This window comes from Biomphalaria glabrata, chromosome 8, assembly GCF_947242115.1.
Source record: "Biomphalaria glabrata chromosome 8, xgBioGlab47.1, whole genome shotgun sequence".
Classification (NCBI taxonomy): Eukaryota; Metazoa; Mollusca; class Gastropoda; family Planorbidae; genus Biomphalaria; species Biomphalaria glabrata.
This window is the reverse complement of record NC_074718.1, coordinates 34,130,850-34,152,556: the sequence shown is the minus strand read 5'-3', so window position 1 is coordinate 34,152,556 and position 21,707 is coordinate 34,130,850. Positions and strand designations below refer to the sequence as shown.

Genomic DNA, 21,707 nt, shown 5'->3' with positions numbered 1-21,707 from the left:
ACAACACTATCGTGATCTATCAGACCATCATTGGAGAGACACAACAACACTATCGTGATCTATCAGACCATCATTGGAGAGACACAACAACACTATCGTGATCTATCAGACCATCATTGGAGAGACACAACAACACTATCGTGATCTATCAGACCATCATTGGAGAGACACAACAACACTATCGTGATCTATCAGACCATCATTGGAGAGACACAACAACACTATCGTGATCTATCAGACCATCATTGGAGAGACACAACAACACTATCGTGATCTATCAGATCATCATTGGAGAGACACAACAACACTTTCGTGATCTATCAGACCATCATTGGAGAGACACAACAACACTATCGTGATCTATCAGACCATCATTGGAGAGACACAACAACGCTTTCGTGATCTATCAGACCATCATTGGAGAGACACAACAACACTATCGTGATCTATCAGACCATCATTGGAGAGACACAACAACACTATCGTGATCAATCAGACACAAAAGCAATAGCGTGATCAATCAGACCACCATTGGAGAGACACAACAACACTTTCGTGATCAATCAGACCACCATTGGAGAGACACAACAACACTATCGTGATCAATCAGACACAAAAGCAATAGCGTGATCAATCAGACCACCATTGGAGAGACACAACAACACTTTCGTGATCAATCAGACCACCATTGGAGAGACACAACAACACTATCGTGATCTATCAGACCATCATTGGAGAGACCTTACAAACGTATATCCTGATATTCTACCGGCTACTACTAGGTGTAGGTAAGGAGATCTAATCACGCGATGAAGAGACAAGTTTGAGCGTCTCGCATAGTTCTTGGAGTACGATTGGACAAGTTTGACTTGAAATTATGTACTGCAAAGAAGCTCAGAGAATCAGGTTTGTGTTCTTAATGGGAAGAAACGAGAAACTGTAAATCAGTTAAAAGAACAAGATTGTGTACATAGATAAGGTGTAGGAATCAATGTACATTTACATAGTCTCTCTCCATGCTGTCTAGTCTTGGGCTATCTCCTCCCACATACTTTGGTTGATGCCAGTGGTTCTCATATCTCGCTTGCAGACATCTCTGTAGGTTGGTCTTGGGCGACCCTTGGGTCTGACTCCCTCTGCAAGCTAGGCGTATAGGATGTCTTTAGGGATTCTTCCATCTGGCAAGCGAGTGACATGCCCGACTGTGGTAACATCAGAGGAATATACGAGGGCATGAAAAAAGCCTTTGGACATCATACCAGCATCAGTAATCGTGCACTGCAAATGGAGCGATACGCAGAACTTTACCAGATTGAAAATGCCATCTCGCCAACTGCTTTGTCTAACTTCCCATCACTTTCAGTTTTGAGCGAATTAGACGAAACGCCCTCAGTAAAGGAGCTGAGCACAGCTATTGACATGCTTGCACACGGGAAAGCAGCCGGAGGCTGGAAGGCAAGCCCTAATCACTCCATGAATTGCTAAGCTAGTGCTGGGAGCAAGGAATGGTCCCTCAGGTATTGAAAGATTCCAACATAGTAACAATGTACACACATAAAGGTGACCGCTCCGATTGTATAGAGGCATTTCACTTCTTAGTATCTGATATTTGATTAACTTCATATTTCTACTGTTTTAACGACAACATTTTGTACATAAATTAATAAAAACAACAACACATTTTTAGCCAATGCTATCTTGCCACCTTCCTGTTTTTCTTCCCTATCTATTAGAACAGTGGTTCCCAAACATCTTCCTTAACGGAACACTTCGCACATTCTGAGTATTTAGAGGAACACTTCGCACATTCTGAGTATTTAGAGGAACACTTCGCACATTCTGAGTATTTAGAGGAACACTTCGCACATTCTGAATATTTAGAGGAACACTTCGCACATTCTGAATATTTAGAGGAACACTTCGCACATTCTGAATATTTAGAGGAACACTTTGCTTATTTACTTCACGTTGTGGCCTACTAGTTAATTATTCCAGCAGTTCTTGGAACACCTATTCAGGTCCCGTGGAACACAGTTTGTGAAACACTGTATTAAAGGAGTGAACACAGAGAATATGCATGCATTCAACTCATAAAACAACGAACGAAACGAGGGAGGGGTGGGGGGGGGGAAGGTGCGGGGGGTTGCAATGCTAAATAATAATTAACAATACAATAATTACTGTACATAGAAAAACATTCCCTGGCAGGAACTAAACCTCTACATTGGCTTTATTAACGAGAAATGAAACATCTAAATTGTCTGGCACTGAATAGACAGGCAGTAAGTAATGAAACACGCGTGGGCGAGAGCGGAGAAAGATAATTAATAGAAACAGCAGAATAACAAGAGATGTCATATTTCTGTCGGACAGTTTGGACTTTTTTTTTTCCTTGCTGTTCTGGCATATTCAATATTTATTTTCAGATGTAGATTTGACATGGCCGAATGTGAAGGCCCCAGAAAGAACAAGAATAGAGATTCTATGCGTGGGCGACAAGAAGATGGGTATATATTGAAGCGAATGGGAGAGGCCGGATCGATAACTTAAGGTTTACTTCAGAAGTGCTGCTAAAAGGTTGATGGAAAAAAAAAGGGGGGGGGGGAGATTAAAACTAACGAGACATGTTTATCTGGCTTATCAGAGGTCATATTCGCAGCAGCAGGAATAATCATTTTAATTTTAGTATTCTATGCAGTGGCGTAGCTAGGGTGGAGGGAGGGGGGGGGTCCAAATTTGAAAATCCCACTTAATGGGTCTCCCAAATGAGTGTCCGAAATTTGTTTTTACATTAAATATTACGCCGTTATCTCATGTCATGATCTAAATGTCAAAATGCAGGGGGGGGGGGCCCAAATCCCTGGCTACGTCACTGAGTCTATGTGTCGCAGTTTGAAGTTGGAACCCCAACCAACAAGTTAACAGCTTTAAGAAAGATGAATGAAATAGTTTTGGTGCGAAAGTGCATTTCATTACGCTACAGAATCACGGCACGCTTGATAGATCTCGTTAGTCCTATGGAGGCTGCTAGACCATTAACAGACATGCTCAGAGAAACGTCAACCTAGATGTAATGGAAATAAAATACGAAAAAACAAAAACAAAAAAAAAACAAACACAAGTTAATGTTACAAAAAAATGAAATCAGGGATTTTCATGATTAAAAACAAACACATTTATGCTAATGTGTTTACCACCGACGGCCCCCAACTGCCTTCCCTGTACACACAGACAGACAAATAACAAAACAACAAAAATCAGGTGGTTCTCGTCCCATTTATTTGAAGGAAAAGAAGTCATAGAAATAATTCGCGTTCTTTATTTGTTTGCTTTATTTCAGTTCATTGACCGTGTGTTCTAGAGAGTGTTCCATATGCCTTTCTATTGACATAACCTAAAACAAAACTATGAACCACGCAATCAAAAGAAGAACCTAAAAGTCGAGAGCCTGGGAATTCAAACAAAAATATCGATGACCAAAAGATGGAGAAACCAAATATTGGAACAAGAAATTTTTTTTTTTAAAAAGCTTTTACAAGGATTAATTGTATCAATTAGTTTGGATCAGTCATGTCATTACATGTATAATAGATCTAGACTAACAATAATAAATCTGCCCAGTTGCAAATTTACCAATTACTTTTGTTTAGCGCAATTTCATGCTTTTAGCTTTCTCACTACGCTATGATCCTCTTGCTGATGTCGGCAAGGACAAAATTAAGGACCTGCTAACTTTTCGACAGCTAGGCTGGGCAGGGCACTTATCATGTACAGGTATGAGGAAATGAGAGGCAACTGTATGCCAAAGACAATCTTTCCTGTACCGGTATGAGGGACGACTGTATGCCAAAGGCAAACTTTCCTGTACCGGTATGAGGGACGACTGTATACCAAAGGCAATCTTTCCTGTACCGGTATGAGGGACGACTGTATGCCAAAGGCAAACTTTCCTGTACGGTATGAGGGACGACTGTATGCCAAAGGCAAACTTTCCTGTACCGGTATGAGGTACGACTGTATGCCAAAGGCAAACTTTCCTGTATCGGTATGAGGGACGACTGTATACCAAAGACAAACTTTCCTGTACCGGTATGAGGCAATCTTTTTTGTGAGCTGAAAAGTGAATGCCCCCACCCCCAAACAAGATTCAAAGACCAGCTTGGCCGACACTTTGCTTTCACTGACATACATGAAAGCGCCTGGCAGCAGGCTGCTTGCGAAAGGGAAGCTGAAGATTTAGTACAAAGGCCGCGGCATGCACATTTGAGATCAAAGGAGATCAATCTACTGCCGATGACGGAGGTAGACAGCGGAAAGAGAACTTATACCGACAAAGGTAGAAAAGGATTATGTCTGCGCTGAATGTGGCAAAATATGTAGATCACAGCTAGGACTGCGTAGCACGTGAAATACTGTACTCCTTAACATAAAAGCTCGAAGACAAGCCTTATTATTTTCATATATCTATAAAAACACATGTGATTCCCATAAACCCCCCCCCCCCCCCAAAAAAAAAAAAGTAGCATATTCCTTTACAAATGTCACATCGTATATTACAAAGCTTATATAACTTAAACTGTCTAGTAAAAAGTGTCTACACGTTATTTTTCCCACACCCTTTCTCTGATTAAGCTGAAACTTCGCATAATTATTTATTGACATAGACAAGACATGAAAAAAAAAGTTACACATTAAACAAATAATGGCAACAAGGGAAACTAATATTTCAGTATTCACATATATGGATAAATTTGTTGGGTTTAATCACCTTAAATAATTGTTAAGGCTATTTCTTCCTCATGCATTCTCCGGTCAAGTTGATACTTTAAACAATTATTTATTGCACCAAACAAAATATGAATCAATAAACAAAAATACTCAATTTGTCAATTAAATATTTGCAATTAACTATTTTGTTTGATATCAAATAAGGGAAATAACTTGTACATTATTGGCTGCTTTAGTTTTAAGGACGGAGCTCCTTTAGATAAGCTTTGTGTTTTTTTTTTTTTTAAAGGATGTTTTATATTTCGCATGTTATTTTAGTGTATTGTTCTCCATTGCAGTGCTTGAATTAGCGCCTGCTATGTTAAATTATAAATAGTCTAATTCTGCAACCTTTCTTAACAAAAGGGCTGAAAAAAAAGTGCGACTTATTTAGAGGGTCTAGCTACTCTAGAAGATCTTCAAAAATAGTTTTCGCAATAATAAAGACGTTGGCTCACATGTTGACTCAATTCTCCTTTGCTCTCAGTCAATAGTCAAGTCAATAGCAGGGGACTGGACTTGGTGGACTGAAGTACTCACCAGGACAGGAGACAAGACTCACACGATTGACAGAGAGGTGAGACCTCCAAGATGTGTAAAAAGAGGAAACGGGGGCTTTGTGTGTGTGTGGGGGGGGAGAGTGAACAAACTGTAAGATGCTTAAGGCAGTCTGTGTCCAAGTGATTTTAATGTATACCAAGCTAGTTTTGAATGTAAAAAGAGGAAGGGCCAGCACATTTAGCTAGATCTAGATCTAGTAGCGAAAGTAGGAAGTCATGATTTGGTAAGAGCATGTGTATGCACAAGAAAAAAAGGAAAGATAAAAGAGTAAATTCCACCAATGATTTCCTTTTAAGTTAAAACAATTTTAAAATGTATACTTTTTCAACTCAAGAAAATAAAATTATTGTATGAAAATTGACTTAATAAACCTACTCAGTCTTTGAGAAGAATTCTAAAGAGACACAAATATCACAGAAACCAATGATGGAGATGATTCTAGTTATAAATCATGAATCATCACAGAAAAATATTCTGCTTTCTGATGAAAAAAAAAAAGTTAAAAATTCCGATGATTCTATCACATTTGGTTTTTCCTTTCTTCAAACTTTCTAACTCAATAGACCAGTACATGGCAATATGACAGACCCAAGTACAAAGAAATACATCAGCGTACAAATACTTATAATGGTGTTTTGGAACTTACCCTCAAGAGAGTCTCAAAAGATGTTGTTAGACTTTTCCTGGCCTTGGACCTGAACCCTTCAAAAAGTTTGGTCTTTTCCTCGAGTAAATTAATCTGTGGAGACATGCAGAGTTTGCTATACATTTAGTAACACAAATGTGCAAAGCATTTTTGTATCTTTAATAGTACAAATGCAAGATGAAATTGTGAAGCAAGAAAATAAGCCAGTCCAAGTATTTGAGATCAAGGAACAGTTGGCTAGGTTACAACTTTATTAGTAAGACAAGCAAACATTTTCATCCACCCAGCCCAGTTGAACTACAGCCATATCCAAACTCTTTGAGTTGTAGATCTGCCTCTAAATCATCAAGCCATTATGTTTGTGGTCTGCCTTTTAGTTTAGGACAGTTTACTATTTCTGCTCTTTTGTCCTGCCCAAGGTAATCTGTTCCTTTTTTTTTATTTCTATAAGTATGGAGGGGTCTTCATAGAACTGGTTTACCTCTTAGTTAGTGAGCGCCTTCCAGTCAGTTGCAACTTGTTTGGTACAATCAATTTTTAAGAAGATTTCCTTTCCCAAGTATTTAGCAGTTTTTATCACTGTCCAGGTTTCACTTGCATAGATGGCTACTGGTCATTATGATGGTTTAGTAAATAGGTTTTCTTTTTGTTTGTTTTTCTTGATATGCTTTTGCTTTGGCTATGTGACGAGTGTTATATAATGCTCTGTTGCCTATTGCTACTCTGGCGCTGGATAAAACAAAAAAGATGCACAACACTATACTCTATCACTAGACTGGTTCACCACAGACCAATTATGGGTTTGCTGACAGTATGTCATTTTTAGAATGTACCATACTTCCTAAGTATTTGAACGTTTCAGAAACATTTTCAAATACAATTTTTTTTAAATAAAAAGTTTTAAGACCTGTTGGGTTTTTAAAATTATCTATTTCAAATAAAAATAATTATAAGAATATTGCTATTAGCTTTTTGTGATGTTTGCTAAGATGTCTGACTTTTGCATACAATTAACAGAAGCTCATAACAAGTTCATTTATTTCACAAGCCCATCCTTGATTTCATTGCAAATGTTTTTATACATATGTAATATATATTTAGTTTATCTAATTTATATGTATTATTTTTTATTCGTCTACTGTGCAAGTCTTCAATAAGGATTTTGTTCTGCATGAAATGCAGAAAAATATGCAGGTCTCAACTAGGTTGGTATAGCCATGTGAAACACTGGACTCATCCTTAACCTTCAGAATCAAAGACATTGCCATTATTGGTATTAATTTTCTTCTAAATGTGCTTCAAATTATTATTTAACAGTAGAAGCTTACAGTAGCCAGTTTATCTCTTGCTGGTTCTCAAGAGTAGCATGAAATCATGAAAAAATCCAAAGCAGCTGAGATCATTTCAACTGTAAACTTGAGACTCACCTCTGTGGAAGCTTGCTTATGACCTTCTGCTGAGATGTGTGTATGTTCTTTCTGCTTCCTCTCACACAGCTGTCTTAAACCAATCATCAAGACTTCAATGGACTCCTCTAAACTCTCAGTCTCTTCAGCCTGAATTGAATGAAGAAAATTAGTTTTTTTAGCAAAATGACACATTTATTACATAAAGAGAACAATAATTTGAATAAAGACTATGTATATAATAAAAAAAAGAAACTCACTTCAAGTTGATGGAATATATCATTGTAATCTTTGTCCATCAAGTTTTTCATCTTCTTGACTAGATAATCATAACCAGTCTGTGGTGACATACCTGACAATAAAATTTGATTGAAGAAATTATAGATTTTAAAGTCATGCAGAGTTTTTATCTCTCTATGACATTATGTTTTCATTTCCAGATGGACCTTTGCATAAGCTTGAATTTTCATTCAAATTGTGAATTTGAACATGTGGTGAAATATTGATACTTGTTTATGTTTGTGTAATGTCATGAGAATGTGTTCACAATATTAATTAAGTGTGTTATTGTATGAATATCTTTTGTCAGTTCGTGTGTCATTCTAGCTTAATAAAGCCTTGTTTTAGGTTTCTCGACAGTGTTACTTTAATTCATTAACAAAAGAATATTACACTAAGGTAATTATTGATATATTTAAGTCAATCAAATATGTTTTTCATTTTAAAAGTCTTCACTATACTAGTTCCATAATCTGATGGACCAATATAGAAATCTGTAACTAGACTATTTCCATTTATCTGTTGTGCCAATGGAGCCTAATGTACATTAAATATTGTATGTGTTGGACTATTGGAACTTTCTGTTTACTGATGCCCTCTGATTCCTCTGCTTAGTTCTAGTCTTAAGATTTCTTCCACTGATTTGGTGTTTCCATTCTTTCTTTCTGTAAAACAAAATCGTAGGATGTGGCCATATTATCTAATTTTATGATTTTAGTAGCAGTTCCAATTACGTCATCATAAGGTTGCATTCACTTTTCATCCTCTAGTGCTAATTCTCACAAGCTATGTGGAGACATAGCAAGTGGAAGTTTTCCAGGGCATCTCTTTCTTACAGACAGAAGGGTTCTTTTCTTTTGCGTTTTAAAATGCCAAGAGTTGGGGACAGAAATGTCAACAAGACCACAAAGCACACAGATAAACACAATTGAAAAAAACACTTTTTGAATGTGTTACTTCTGTTTGAGCTCTCTGACCCTCTTTTACTAATATAATGCTGTTCAACAATATAAGAAAGATAAGATAATTTATATTGGTCCAAACAAATGGAAATTCCGTTTCACTACAATTGACCCCCTCAATAACAATAATAGATGCAAATATGAACAACATTCACACATGAAACACATACACACTCACAACCAGCGCTTTATGAATTGGGCTTCAATGTACTTCTCAGTGACGACAGATGACAATGTCTTAAACACAAGGCATGTTAAGACAGTTTAGTAATAATTAAATAAAAAAACAGTTCTAAACCAATTAGTTATCCACTTTAAAAATCGTACAAATATCAGAGTTAATGAAATGACCGTGTTCCTTTCTACTCCACATACAATCAAAACCAAATGTCTATCTAGATCAAACCCTAAAATACCAAATCAACCTTAAAACACAACACATGAACATTTGTAATTGGATCAGTTTGTTATTAGGTCCAAAATAATTACATTCCAATTAGGCCAATTAACTGGAGTTGACTGTAATTAGGTATAAGTCATAACAAGCAAACAAACTCGCACACTAAAAAAAGAAGCTGCAAGTTTTTGTTACTGTTTTTAGCATACAAACATTTGTTTCAAATTTTGAAATGAAACACTGACCCCAAATTAGGAGATTAAATTATATACTAATATATACACACACTAACATAAATAAGGGAGAGAACTTTGCAGTTTATTCAAATCTATACCTTGTCTCCATACTTATTACAATACCTCTATTCAAGTTACACCTATGCTCTAACGATTGTCCTAGAAATTGGACAGTTTATGTATACTATTGGGTAAAGAGTTACAAGCTTGTTGGCCACACTGGGAAAACTCTTAGTTTGACCATTATAATTTTTCAAAGTATAAAAAAGAAAATGATTTAAATTTGGCTAGAGAACTAGAAAATCTTTATCTAGAACAGACTCTACGTCTTTGAGTATTTCCACATTTAGGCCCTATTCATTTAAAAATGTTATAAATTAATGACCACCTTGTCAGTCTAGATCTAAAGGGCTACCATTAATATATTTTCAGGTCTGGTAGATTTATACATTCCCCTAACCAGGATTTTTTTTCTCTGGGAGGGCGGGGTATATGGGGTGGGTAACAAAATGTTCAATTTTAACAAATCTAACATTCATTGATAATTAAGAGAAAAATAATCGCTCTATACATTATATATAGAAGGTATTGTCTTTTTTAAAGAAGTATTTTTTTTTGTTTACACAAAAATGAGTTGTCTCCTTTCTTTTACACAAAAATGAGTTGTCTCCTTTCTTTTCTGCAAGACATCTCAAGCTTCTCAATATGTTGTGGTGTCAATGCATTTTTACACTACATTATTTTATGGTAACTCTATCTGAAAACACACCACCATCAAACCATCTCACGTCTTTAACCTCAAAAATAGTATCAGTCTGTAAAAACTAGTTTACAGCTGATATACTCACTGCTTAATTCTTGGCTTATCCTATGGAGCTGGTGTAGTGGACACATAGTGCAGACCTGGGTGGTACTGGAAGCTGCACCAGCAGCATTGTTGTTGTTGCATGTTGCAGCAGCCGATTTCTTGCTGTAGGCTACAGTGAAGGCAGTCTGTAAAGTGCTCATGATCTCAGTCACCTGAATTCATATAAATGGAGGAGCTTCTTTGTATTAAATCATCACAAAATTAAAAAGGCTATAAAGTATATCTAAATATAATGACACTCTGATAGTAAGAATAAACCTAAACAGAGTCATGACAGTAAACTTTAACTCCAATACAAAAACTAACTCTAAACCTAAGTAGCTTTTAATCTAGACTGGAATTTGTTGCTAGAATCCTTGTAGATCATGTAAATATAATCCTAGTTTTAAAACTAGACATTAAACCTCATATAACTTAGCCAAATCTTTAAAAAGAATACTTTTAGAGAATAATGAAATGCAATAAATTTATCTAGGGTTTTCTAAGAGAAGCAGTTATTTATATTAAATCATATGTCTAATATTAACATATATAATCAAATATCATTTTTTTATGAATAACTTGATATGTTTTATATACCAGGAGCATAAGGGTAAGAAAGAACTATATGAGAAAATATCATGTGCAGGGGCGTAGATAGGGATTTGGGGGCCTGGGGGGATTGACCTCTTTGGGGGCTCCTTGCATTTTGACATTCGACATCATGACATTAGATAATATACTTAATAAATATATAAGCCTACATTCAAATTGATACAGTATATCAGTAAAATTAACAAAAGATAATCATTAAAAATCTTTAATGAATAATACCGTCATTTTTATTCATATTCAAATAGCTTCACGTCGTGCTTTCTGTGTAGCAAAGGCATCATCTACATCGATACTGTCTAGTATTTGTGACTCCAGTGACATTAAAGCCATGCTGCTAAGCCTTTCTTGCGTCATTAGGATCTTGAGATAGTTTTTGATTTACTTGAGCTTTGAGAATGATTTCACATGACGTAATGGAAGTGGCCTGAGTTAGCAGTATTCGGATGGAGGTTGCAAGATTTGGGCACACATCATTACCATAAGAAGCCAGCTTCCTCAATATGTCAATTGGTGATTGTGGCAATGGTTTGTTGATGAAAAAGTGCTCGTGCATCAATGACATAATTGAACAAGCGATTTGCTTGTATTTCATTAAACAGTCAAACAGGAAAAAGTATCACAGTTTCTCATCAGCGTGTCATCATCCATAGACTCCAAGAGGTGTCTTGGTTCAAGAAGAAACCTAAAGGTGTCCACATTTTTTCCAGCCTTTGGAATCTGTCCTTCAACTCCAAATGAAGTCCATAGTATTCACTACCTTCTTTTGCTTTTTCGATGGATTAGGTGATCAGTTTTGTCCATTTCTCATCATTTTGCAGAAAGCATGAAAGGGTATTAATTTCTTCAGCAACTTCCTTAGATGTGGTCCAGACGTTTGTAGTTTCTTCTGAACTATATTAATTGGTTGCAGATGATTTGACCAGAATTCCAGATAAGCCAAAAATTCATAATTTTCCACTACATGAAGAAGCTTCTGTGCACTGCTTCTAGTGTCCATTCTTTCAGTTACTGTTTCAAAAAGTTTTTCCAAAAGCTTGATGATTTTGTCGAGATGCAAGGAAACTGCCAACGTAACTTCTTCTCTTGCGAACAACCTTGTATTACTCTCTTTTCTTAAACTCCAGGCTCCAGCTTCTTTCAGTTTGGCCCATCTCTGGGGTGAATTTGAAAAAAAGTTGGAACAATTCATGTACAGTTCCATAAAAGGTGACTATTGCTGCATCTATCTCAGCAGAATGAAGAGCTGCCATGTTGAGAGAGTGATTATCACAGTTCAGAAATGTTGCCTTTGGATTTATGTCTAAGAAATGTTTCTGCAGGCTAGACATATGGTTGCGTTACCATAGCTATGACCTCTGTGCAGATCAAAGTCCAGCCCAATGTCTTTAAGAGTTTTCAGATTAAGTTCTTCATAATGTTGTCCATCAGGTTTCAAAATTTTAAAGTAACCAATGAATGACTCTTATTTTGAAATTATCAACATCCAAGTAACAAACTATTAGAGATACCTGTTCTTGATGAGAAACGTCTGGGGTGGAATCAAGCATCAGAGAAAAGTAACAAACTTGCTTGACTGTCCCAGCAATTGATTCCCTAACTTTATTGTCCATCAAGTTAATAAACTCATTTTGAATTTCTGGTGACAAATAATGTGCCTTCCCATATTCAATTCTATGTAAGTGGTGTTTCGTAACTTCCTCAAATTCTGCAAGAAATTTCAAAGATGCTAGGAAGTTCCCAGGATTGGGTGAATTCAGTTTTTCGTTGTGACCATGTCAGCTTGAGTTTGTGTTTGCTAAGCACTTAATAGCTGCTGTTACAAGTTTCAGAATATCTTTCCAATACTCCTGATTTTTCTAAATATGCGCATGAAACATATGTGACAGTTCATCTGGTTCTGCATTAAGAGTTTCTTCTTCAACTTCTTCTTCAAAAGAGTTTGTCTGTGGTGGACTCATACTTCATGTTTTTTCTGTCTCTCGGGTTTCTTCCATTTTGTGAAACCAACTCCAGGTTGCCTCAGAAAACAGTACACATGCAAAACAAAATAGACATCCTAAATGTGGAGAGAAGAGGAGCCAAGATTGGTTGCAATTTTTCCTGTTCGAAGCTTTCTAGTGAAAAATGATGTCAAACTTCGTGATTCATTTTGGGTAAACCCTACTGGGAACAAATACTGTTCATTTTCGTTTAGGAAAAATAAGTTACCCTTTAACACAATCTTTTCTTGCAGTTCCTAAGATAAAATTCCAGGCTGGATATATCCGAAGTCTTTGTACTTAATTACAGCTTCTTCCACTTCTGGAGAAAGTGATTTAGGAAGACCGTCACTTGACTCATCATCACTTACTTCAGATGTTTTCTCTGACTGTAGTAAAAGGCATTTCCCTGGACTGTCTTCAGCATTACTTCTCTCATCAAGAGAAATTTTCACTTCTTCGACTGCAGTGTCTTTGTATGAATCATCTGAATAGTGAAACTTTTCTTAGACACGTTCATGGTCTCCTTTGTTTTCAGTGCTCTTATCAGGTTTCTTCTTAAATGTTAAGGATGATGAAATAAACTACCCTATATACCAAGTTACTTCCTGAGACTAACACGGCACTAGTCAGTGCTACTGCTTGAAATTGAGAGTAACCCCGCATGGAAAGGGTTAATACTCTGTGTGGAATACATGCAACAGGGTCACTGACTTATATAACAACGTGAAACGCAAGATTATATGACAGTGACGTAATATTTGATTTATTTAAAAACAAATTTCGGACACTCATTTGGGGGCCCCTCTAAAGTGGGGGCCCTGGGGGATCTTCAAATTCTCCCCCCTCCTCCCCCACCCTAGCTACGCCACTGATCAAGATATATTTTTTATATGCCTTTTTTAAAATTTCAAATAATTAGAAACTTTTTTTCACAGTATATTTTTATCAAGACCACAGTTTTTTTTTTTGTTTTTTTTTATAATGGTGAAGCTTTATTTCTGATACAGAGGACTATTGGTTAGATAAATTGGAATTCATTAATTTCAAAGGTCAGCATACAGTGAGGTTGTTATGATACTAACACAATGAACATAATTTCCCTTGAGTTGGCTGAGAAATGTTAAATTCAAATGTCACTTTTCCACTTGTATTTAAAGCTGAGAGTTGCAGCCTACTTACCACTGAGTCAGAGAGACACTTTAAGATGTAGCATATGAAGACAGAGCCATCTCTAGCCACTACACCAAACATGTCCTGTTTTATCTTACCCTATAGTTGGGAATATAGGTAAGAAGAATGTATTTAAAGATCATTAAGAACCAAATCAACAGTTGAATGCTAAATTTTGATCAAGTAGAAAAAGTTTTTAGAGATATTAATACAGGGTTAGGGTTAGGGACAAGCTTTTAATGAGAATATTGAAAACCAGCATAATAACTATCTGCCATAACATCTCAACGGTTGTTAATTACCCACAATGTTTCTAGCAACAATAAGATCTGAATATGGCGTTGAAGACCCTATTGTTTATCATCTCATACCACTAAACACTATAAACTTATATCTCTTCCAGAGAAATGCAAGCCTGACTTATCATTGTCTGTACCCTAATGAAATCAATTACTTATGTAAAAAGTAAAAAACTTCTTGGTACACGCTAAATGATAATTTTTAATTAAACTTCACATCTTGTCATGGAAATAAAAGGCATCAAAGTGTACAAGAATTGCACATGAAAGGCAAAGATGAACTCCAAACCTGAGAAATTGAAGAGATGTCCTGAAACTTGCATTCTAGAATGGACACTTTCTTATCTAGGCTTATCAGAGAAATGTCTTGGTGACTGATCTGCAGTACCATCACACGGCTTGGCTCATAGGTTATGCTTATGCTATCAGCAGAGTCACCACTGGCCCTGCGGAACCTCTCAGAAACGTAATAAATATTTCCTTCCTCCCTGTGAGATGAATGCCTTCTTCGCAGAAGATCACTCTTAAGGGGTGATGCAGAAGTAGGTTCAGGTTTAACAGTCTCAACAACAGTAGGTATCACCCCCAGGGGATCGCTTGCTATAGAAGTTGTATGGAGAAGCCTTGGACTGGAGCTCAATGATACTGGTAGCAAGGAATGCTCAAACGAAGAGTTGAGATTTTCTCTGCTAGAATCACTGTCTGAGGTTGATGCTGTTTTCAGAAATTGAGGGTTCTCATTTATACTGTTCAGCATTTGAGATGAAGGTGAAATAGAGACTGGCTCTACACTGGAAGCACCTTTTTTTACAGCAGCTTGGCTAGACAAAGTATTCTCACTCTTGGCAGAAGTCACATGCAAAGCTGATTTCTGCTGAGCCAGTTGGTTGTCTACAAATACATCAGACTCCAAACTGTCTGGCAAAGATTGAGAACTTGTATCACTGGCATGGCGACTACGCTTTTGTTCTTCCTGCTCGGAAAAAGTAAAAATAAAATGTAGAAATACCCTGTTCATCATACATATTCACACAAAACTATTCAGTTTCCCCAAAAAAATAATAATATAATGCTAAGTACTTTATTTGCAGTTGTTTAATATTTATTAAGAGAAATTTTAATGTAAAAAAAAAAAATATTAAGCTTAAAATCCTTAAAAAAATTCAACTTGTATATAAATTTACTTATATGCTGAATACTTAATTAAGTAAAAAAATGATATCATCTAAAGGTAATAATTTTGGTGTAAAAAAGCTTATTACTCATATATTTAAATATCATTACTTCTAAACATGGGCAAGTAAAATATCTTTAAAAAAAAAAACAATTAGAATGTTTCTATCGCTTTTCAAACCTGTTTTATTTTCTCCTCTCTCTCTTCCAGTCTTTTCATCAGCAGATCTTCCTCTCTGGCAATCATTTTCTCTGCTAAACAGTCGATATATTCAGCTGTCACGCGCTTACTGGCCACCTTGGCTCGGCCCATGTATTTCACCTAATAGAGCAATGAAAAAAAATTTAATAATAAACAATAAAACATTTAAAATATAAATATTAAATATATTATATAAATTTATAAATTATTTACTGACTTGGCACTATATTTATTGACCTTGTATGAAACTAAAAAGATAATGAACATTTTCCAATATAAATATGTTGCAAAAAAAAAAAAAAAATAAAAATTCCTAACCTTTTTTGACATTATTAAGGAAAACTGCTTTTGAAATCATGTTTTTCCATTAATTGTTAATTTTTTTTATTTTTTTTTTCTACTGGGGCGGGAAGCATGGGACATACTAACCTGTTATGTTTCTTTGAAGCAATTTTTGCAATAAGAGAAAATAACTGACACTATACCAAGACTGGCCATGACCAAATTTGAAAAAGTCATTAGGCTTACCAGGTAGATGTATTAATCACATTAATAACCAAAGTCTATTGTTAGCAGACTATTAGTAAAAACAGGCTAATGATGTCACATGGCAATCACATGCATAAACATTGAGAAGATAAATGTTTGTTGACACTAGCCAAAAATATTTGTTAACACAAGCCAAGTAAAACACTTTTCAGGATGAGCTGTGATCCTAATAAGTTTAATTTAGCTGAAGTTTATGTTTCCAGTTGCAAGGATCATTATCTCATTCAATAACTTTTTTTTATATTAAGAGTTTTCTTAGTGGTGGGTGCTTGGCTTCTAAACGATGAAGTTTTGCATTTCTGTCTCAGTGAAGGCTGGGACTTTGAATTGGTGATTAGTCAATGTTCTGGCCATATGAAACCCCTTGTTAGACATTAGACACAGAAATTTGAGATTTGCATCCTATACCTCATACATAGACTGCTGAGGGAAACTTTTGTTCGCTTAAACAATAAATTAGTAGGAGCATTCGTTTTACTCGCTATAAAAGCAAGTTATTAAAGTAATTAATGAGGTTATGGTTGGTTGTTTTTAATCCACAAGTTAATGCAACTATATAACACTATAATTGTGCTAACAACAGAGTGTTAGAGAGAAATATTTCTATGCTTCTAATGTTACAATTTACTAGATTATTGTTCTCTATGAATGCATTTCTTCTTAACTCTGCTGCATAATAAGGTGCTAATCACTATAAATGGCCCAATGGATCAAACAGAATTTCATTTTCTTATTTAAATTTAAATAATAGGATCTCAAAATCAATTTTCTGTAAAATATTCCTGAATTCGATTTTTTTTATTATGATCAAAAAGCCAATAAAAATTGTTAATCAGAATGTTTGAGTTCCTTGGCTGAGGTGTTCACAACAGGATGTTGATACAAAATGTGGGCTTACAGAATAGATTAAGTATGTAAAGATAGACTCAAATAAAAGATTTCCCATGCAGTCTAAAGCCACATTAATTGGTGAAAGGTAAACACATTTCAAGATAAACATTGGCTTAGATTTTTCATAGTAAAAGACTAACGACATCTTGATATATGACAAAAGTGTACATGTACATACTACATTAAGCAATCATAAAAACAAAAACTTACTGAGGAAAAAAACTTATTAAAGTTATTTCTATTATGTCCTGTGCCTCATATGTATTATTTTGTGGGACATTATTACATTAGCGTATATTACATAGTCCACTTTACTTTACATTTCTATGTGTTTTTGCTCTAATCAAAGTTAGGTAAAAAAGTCTATTCCTTTATGCTGACATTTTGGCCTTCCACTCTTTATAGAAGCCTCCAAAAGGGACAAAGCCACTATTAGTTTTGTGTGGTCTGTCCTGTTAAGATAGCAAAAACTAAGAAAGTTATTGAAAATCCGATATTATGATATTTTTAGATGTTTCAAAGTTCTGGTGCAGTATAAGAGCATTGTTTTCTTAAAAATATAATATTAATACTACTCTTCACTTAAAAAGAGAAGGTGATTGTTTTGTATATTTTGTTTTCTAAATAATGTTATGAAAAATATTTGTATTACTAAATTAATTGTTTTGTTATAAATGCTACTTATATTTTAAATAAAGTGTTTGCTTTTGTTTCAGATGACATTTAGTATGTATGCTGTGGTAATGAGTCAGTAACACATGCTTGTCTTTTCCTTTTGTAATAGCGAAGATAGGGTTGTGGTTGTTAATAGTTTGCAGTTCATAGCTTCTGATATTGATACTGAAAATATTGAAACCTGCCTATTCACCTCCCTTTCACAAAGTATCTTTGTAACTTTTTTTTTTTTCTCTGTTATTGTAGCTCCAAGGAAGTTATTGAGTTGTGGCAGTAGCATCTGACCTACCAATCCTCTTAAGAGTAATCAAAAAGTCATCCCAGAGACCTTTCCTGTACATCACCTTAGGAAATGTCTTTGTATTTAACAGAGTTTTGTAATGTTAGACAACTAAATAACAAACCTCAAAGAGAGATCTGGACTGTTCACCCCCCTCCCAGTCAAAGCCTGGCTCAGCCTGGGCTCCACCACCAGCAGGAGGAGTGTCTGTAGGCTTGATCACCGTGGCATCTTTAGTGGCAACTCTGATAGCATTGAATATCTTTGGTATCTGTTCAAATTTTAAAACCAAATATGTTACAGGGTATATACATTTAAAAAAAAATAGCATCTAACATTTAAAACAAACACCATAAACAATTGTTTTAAAAAGTATAGTACTTTAAGAAATTATATTGTTTAAATTTAGGGTTATGTTATATATGATATAAACTTTACTAGGCAGCAGTGCTTTTTTTTTTCGCCTAACTTTTAACTATTAATAGATTAATAAGTTAAAATGCAAGAAAAATAATATTTTTTCCCCACATTGAAAAAGTTGCTGCGTATCATTCCAAAAAAAAAGCACTGCTAGGCAGAGTTAGAAAAAGATAAATTTATACAAAATAATTTTTTTAAGTTATTGTTTGTTTTATTTTGACATTAGGTCCAATTGAAATATGTCATAGGGTTATGATGTCAATGGTTACATCTCTCAAAGCACAGTCATCGCAGTGCAAAGAGTGACTGAAATGTGTGGTTCAGTGGCATAAACAGCTAAGCTAACTAACAAGGGGGCATGCTTTCAAATCCAGAAATTTTAAATTGGGATCTACTCCAACTAAAGAGTGGTGTTTGTGTTTCAAAGGGCAGCATGGAAACCTTCTCCCCCGACATGTCCACAAAACAGATTGAACAAGATAGCATTGAAAACTAGAGCAATTCAGAACTATGGTCACAACCATGCCCCTTACATAAGATTTGAACTAGGAAATAATATATATTTTTTTATTTCTGAAGGAATAGTTGAAACATATGAAATTAATAAAACAAAATCAAGGAAAAAAACTTCATTTGTTGTGTTTATTTTGTTTGCATTCAACAATCTAGATAAATGTTTGCATTCAACAATCTAGATAAATAGACTTTCCAAGGCTTCAACCTAATAAATGAGTTTTAATAGTAATTTTATTGAAAAGACCTAGGGTAATGGAACCAATGAAATATTTCAAGATCTCAACTGTAACATTGAAAGAGACTTCCTATACTACAATGATCTCATACAAAGATTACAGAGGGAAGACACCAGCTATTAGGCTACTGATGAAAACTGTTTAGAACTTAAAAAAAAAAGACAGGTAAGAGTTTCAAATCCTCCGTTAGCCTCCCCCCCCCCCTCCTTTTTTTTTATCCCTTTGGTTTTAAATGTTTTAACATATATTTTTAAATGCAAGTTTTGCATTTCGAAATCGATCAATGGTCAACGCATAAATAGTTTAAATAGTTAGCACAGCCTGTACGGTAGCACAAGCTGTCCAATGATATACCGGATGGACTGTAATGATGGTTGTAATGATATTGGGCCCTATGTGTGACACACGATACACCTGTGCTTTCTCGATGATTTGGGCGCGCACGTTATGAGATGACCTCAACAGAGAGTACGACGACGCAAGCCATTCCTGACAATCATTTGGTGACATTGACTGGACGAGACAGTCTTCCTCAAGTGATACACCGACGGTTCTAAAACAAGATATAGCAGGTACTCTCGCACGATTTTTCGGGCTAAAACTAATACAGCACCGAGAAAAATAACTGGCGAATCTTTGTGTTCGTTGTTCATCATCATTGGTCAAAGAATCTTGCGTGGTGCCCCAACGGTCCAATGGACCAAGGAAAAGGTAAAAGGTTCATCATACGATAGTTTGATCTGTATTAATTGTTTCAGTCGATGTACTGAGCTTCATGTAACAATGTAGGCGATTTTAGATGCACTGATGTTGGTTATAATGTAGACGTTTGTAGATGAATTGATGCCTATAATAATGAAACGATTTTAAATAAACTGGGAAAGAAGCAAGCAAATCTTCTTATCTTATATAATACAGACGTTACTTCAAAAAAGAAGATGATTACGTCCTACGCGTCATGCATTTAGTTATGCATATTAACCAATGACTTAAATTCTGCCAAGTCACTGGTTTTCCTGGCTAGCTCAGGCAACCCATTCCATGCTCTAATAGCACTAGGGAAGAAGGAGTATTTGTACAAATTTGTCCTAGCACATGGGACGAGGAATGTGCCTTTATCTTTGTGTCTTTCAGAGTATTTTGTTAAATTTTGTTTTTGTATTTGAAGATTATGGTTCAGTGTTTTATGTATAATTGCTACTTTGCTTTTGAGTCTTCTGTCCTGAAGGCTTTCTAAATTTAGTGATTTTACTAAAGGTGTTACTCTAGTCAAATGTGAATATTCGTTTGTTATGAATCTCACTGCTCTATTTTGTGTCTGTTCTAGTTTCTTAATGTTTTCTTGAGTTGATGGGTACCAAACGGAGGATGCATATTCTATTTGGCCTAACCAAGGTTAAATAACATTTTAGTTTTATGTTCTTATTTGATTTATAGAAATTTCTTTTAATAAATCGCAATGCTTTGCTTGATTTTTTTTGTTTTTTTTCTTTTTTGTAGTTTTTCATCAATATGTGGATTCCATGACAGTTTTTCATTTATTATAACACCTAGGTATTTTGCTTTTTTAGTCTGTGTTACTGGTTTGCCATGAACAAGATAAGTGGAATTAATTTGTTTTAGTTTTTTTGTTACTCTTAACAACTGACATTTTTCTGGGTGCAAAGACATGCTCCAATTTGATTCCCATTATTGCCGAAATATTTTAATTTTTTAAGCAAACTATGGTGGTGAACTTTGTCAAAAGCCTTGGAAAAATCTAGTAAGATAGCATCTATTTGTTCACTATTATCTAAACCTTTTGAAAAATCATCAATTAGTCCTATTAGTTGTGTTTCACATGATCTATATTTCCTAAAGCAATTTTTGGTATGGTGTGAGGACATTACGTTTGTCTATGTGGTTTATGATGTTACTACTATTATGTGTTCTAGGATGGTAAGTGATACTGGTCTGTAGTTTCCTGGGTCAGATTTTTCTCCTTTTTTAAATAGGGGGGTGACATTAGCTTCTTTCCAGTCCTTTGGTACTCTGCCCTGGTTAAGCGATGCCTGAAAGAGTATTTTGAACACTGGGGCTAGCAAAGATCCATAAGCCTTGATAATACAAAGTGAAAGTGGTGCTGCATAGAAAAACGATGTACCAATGTTGCAAGGCAGGCGCTTGACTGAAAGAGGAAAGTAGGCAGGCCCAAGCAAACCTGGAAGAGGTCGGCCAACAGTGGAGCTGAGGGTACTGTAATCACATAGGAGAGGAGGAAGAAAACTGCTCAAAACCGAGTTCGGTGGAGAAGTGTGGTTGCGGTCATATGCTCCCCTGGGTGTCCACAGGAATAAGAAGTCAGGTATCCTATAGTATGTTATATTGTAGCGGTTCGTAAATACAATGTCTGTATATAATAATTCTGTAGACAGTTCTTGAGAGGAAAATTCCCCTTTCAGACCTTGCGATTTATGGGGCAGATGATGTAAAGGTCATCTGTTTATGTGGCCCACGGTTAACGAGGGTGTCATGTGGCCAGCACAACGACCAACCAGCTTAACTTTTCCTTAACTAATGTCAGGTGCCCATTAAAGCTGGGTGGACTCAGAGACGTCC

At 35.5% G+C, this 21,707-nt stretch overlaps 1 protein-coding gene across 3 annotated transcripts in view; it reads right to left on the bottom strand.

The window, feature by feature from the left end:
- The window catches only part of LOC106056802 (TBC1 domain family member 4-like), a 117,337-nt gene that overhangs the window by 80,481 nt on the left and 15,149 nt on the right, over window positions 1-21,707 (bottom strand). For all 3 annotated transcript variants that reach the window (XM_056037122.1, XM_056037121.1, XM_013213655.2), the window contains exons 3-10: window positions 18,062-18,208; window positions 15,522-15,662; window positions 14,457-15,140; window positions 13,878-13,967; window positions 10,103-10,274; window positions 7,641-7,732; window positions 7,402-7,530; window positions 5,975-6,067 (exon numbers count right to left, since the gene is read on the bottom strand). In XM_056037122.1, coding sequence (XP_055893097.1) covers window positions 5,975-6,067; window positions 7,402-7,530; window positions 7,641-7,732; window positions 10,103-10,274; window positions 13,878-13,967; window positions 14,457-15,140; window positions 15,522-15,662; window positions 18,062-18,208 — 1,548 coding nt within the window. The remainder of the gene's footprint in view (window positions 1-5,974; window positions 6,068-7,401; window positions 7,531-7,640; window positions 7,733-10,102; window positions 10,275-13,877; window positions 13,968-14,456; window positions 15,141-15,521; window positions 15,663-18,061; window positions 18,209-21,707) is intronic.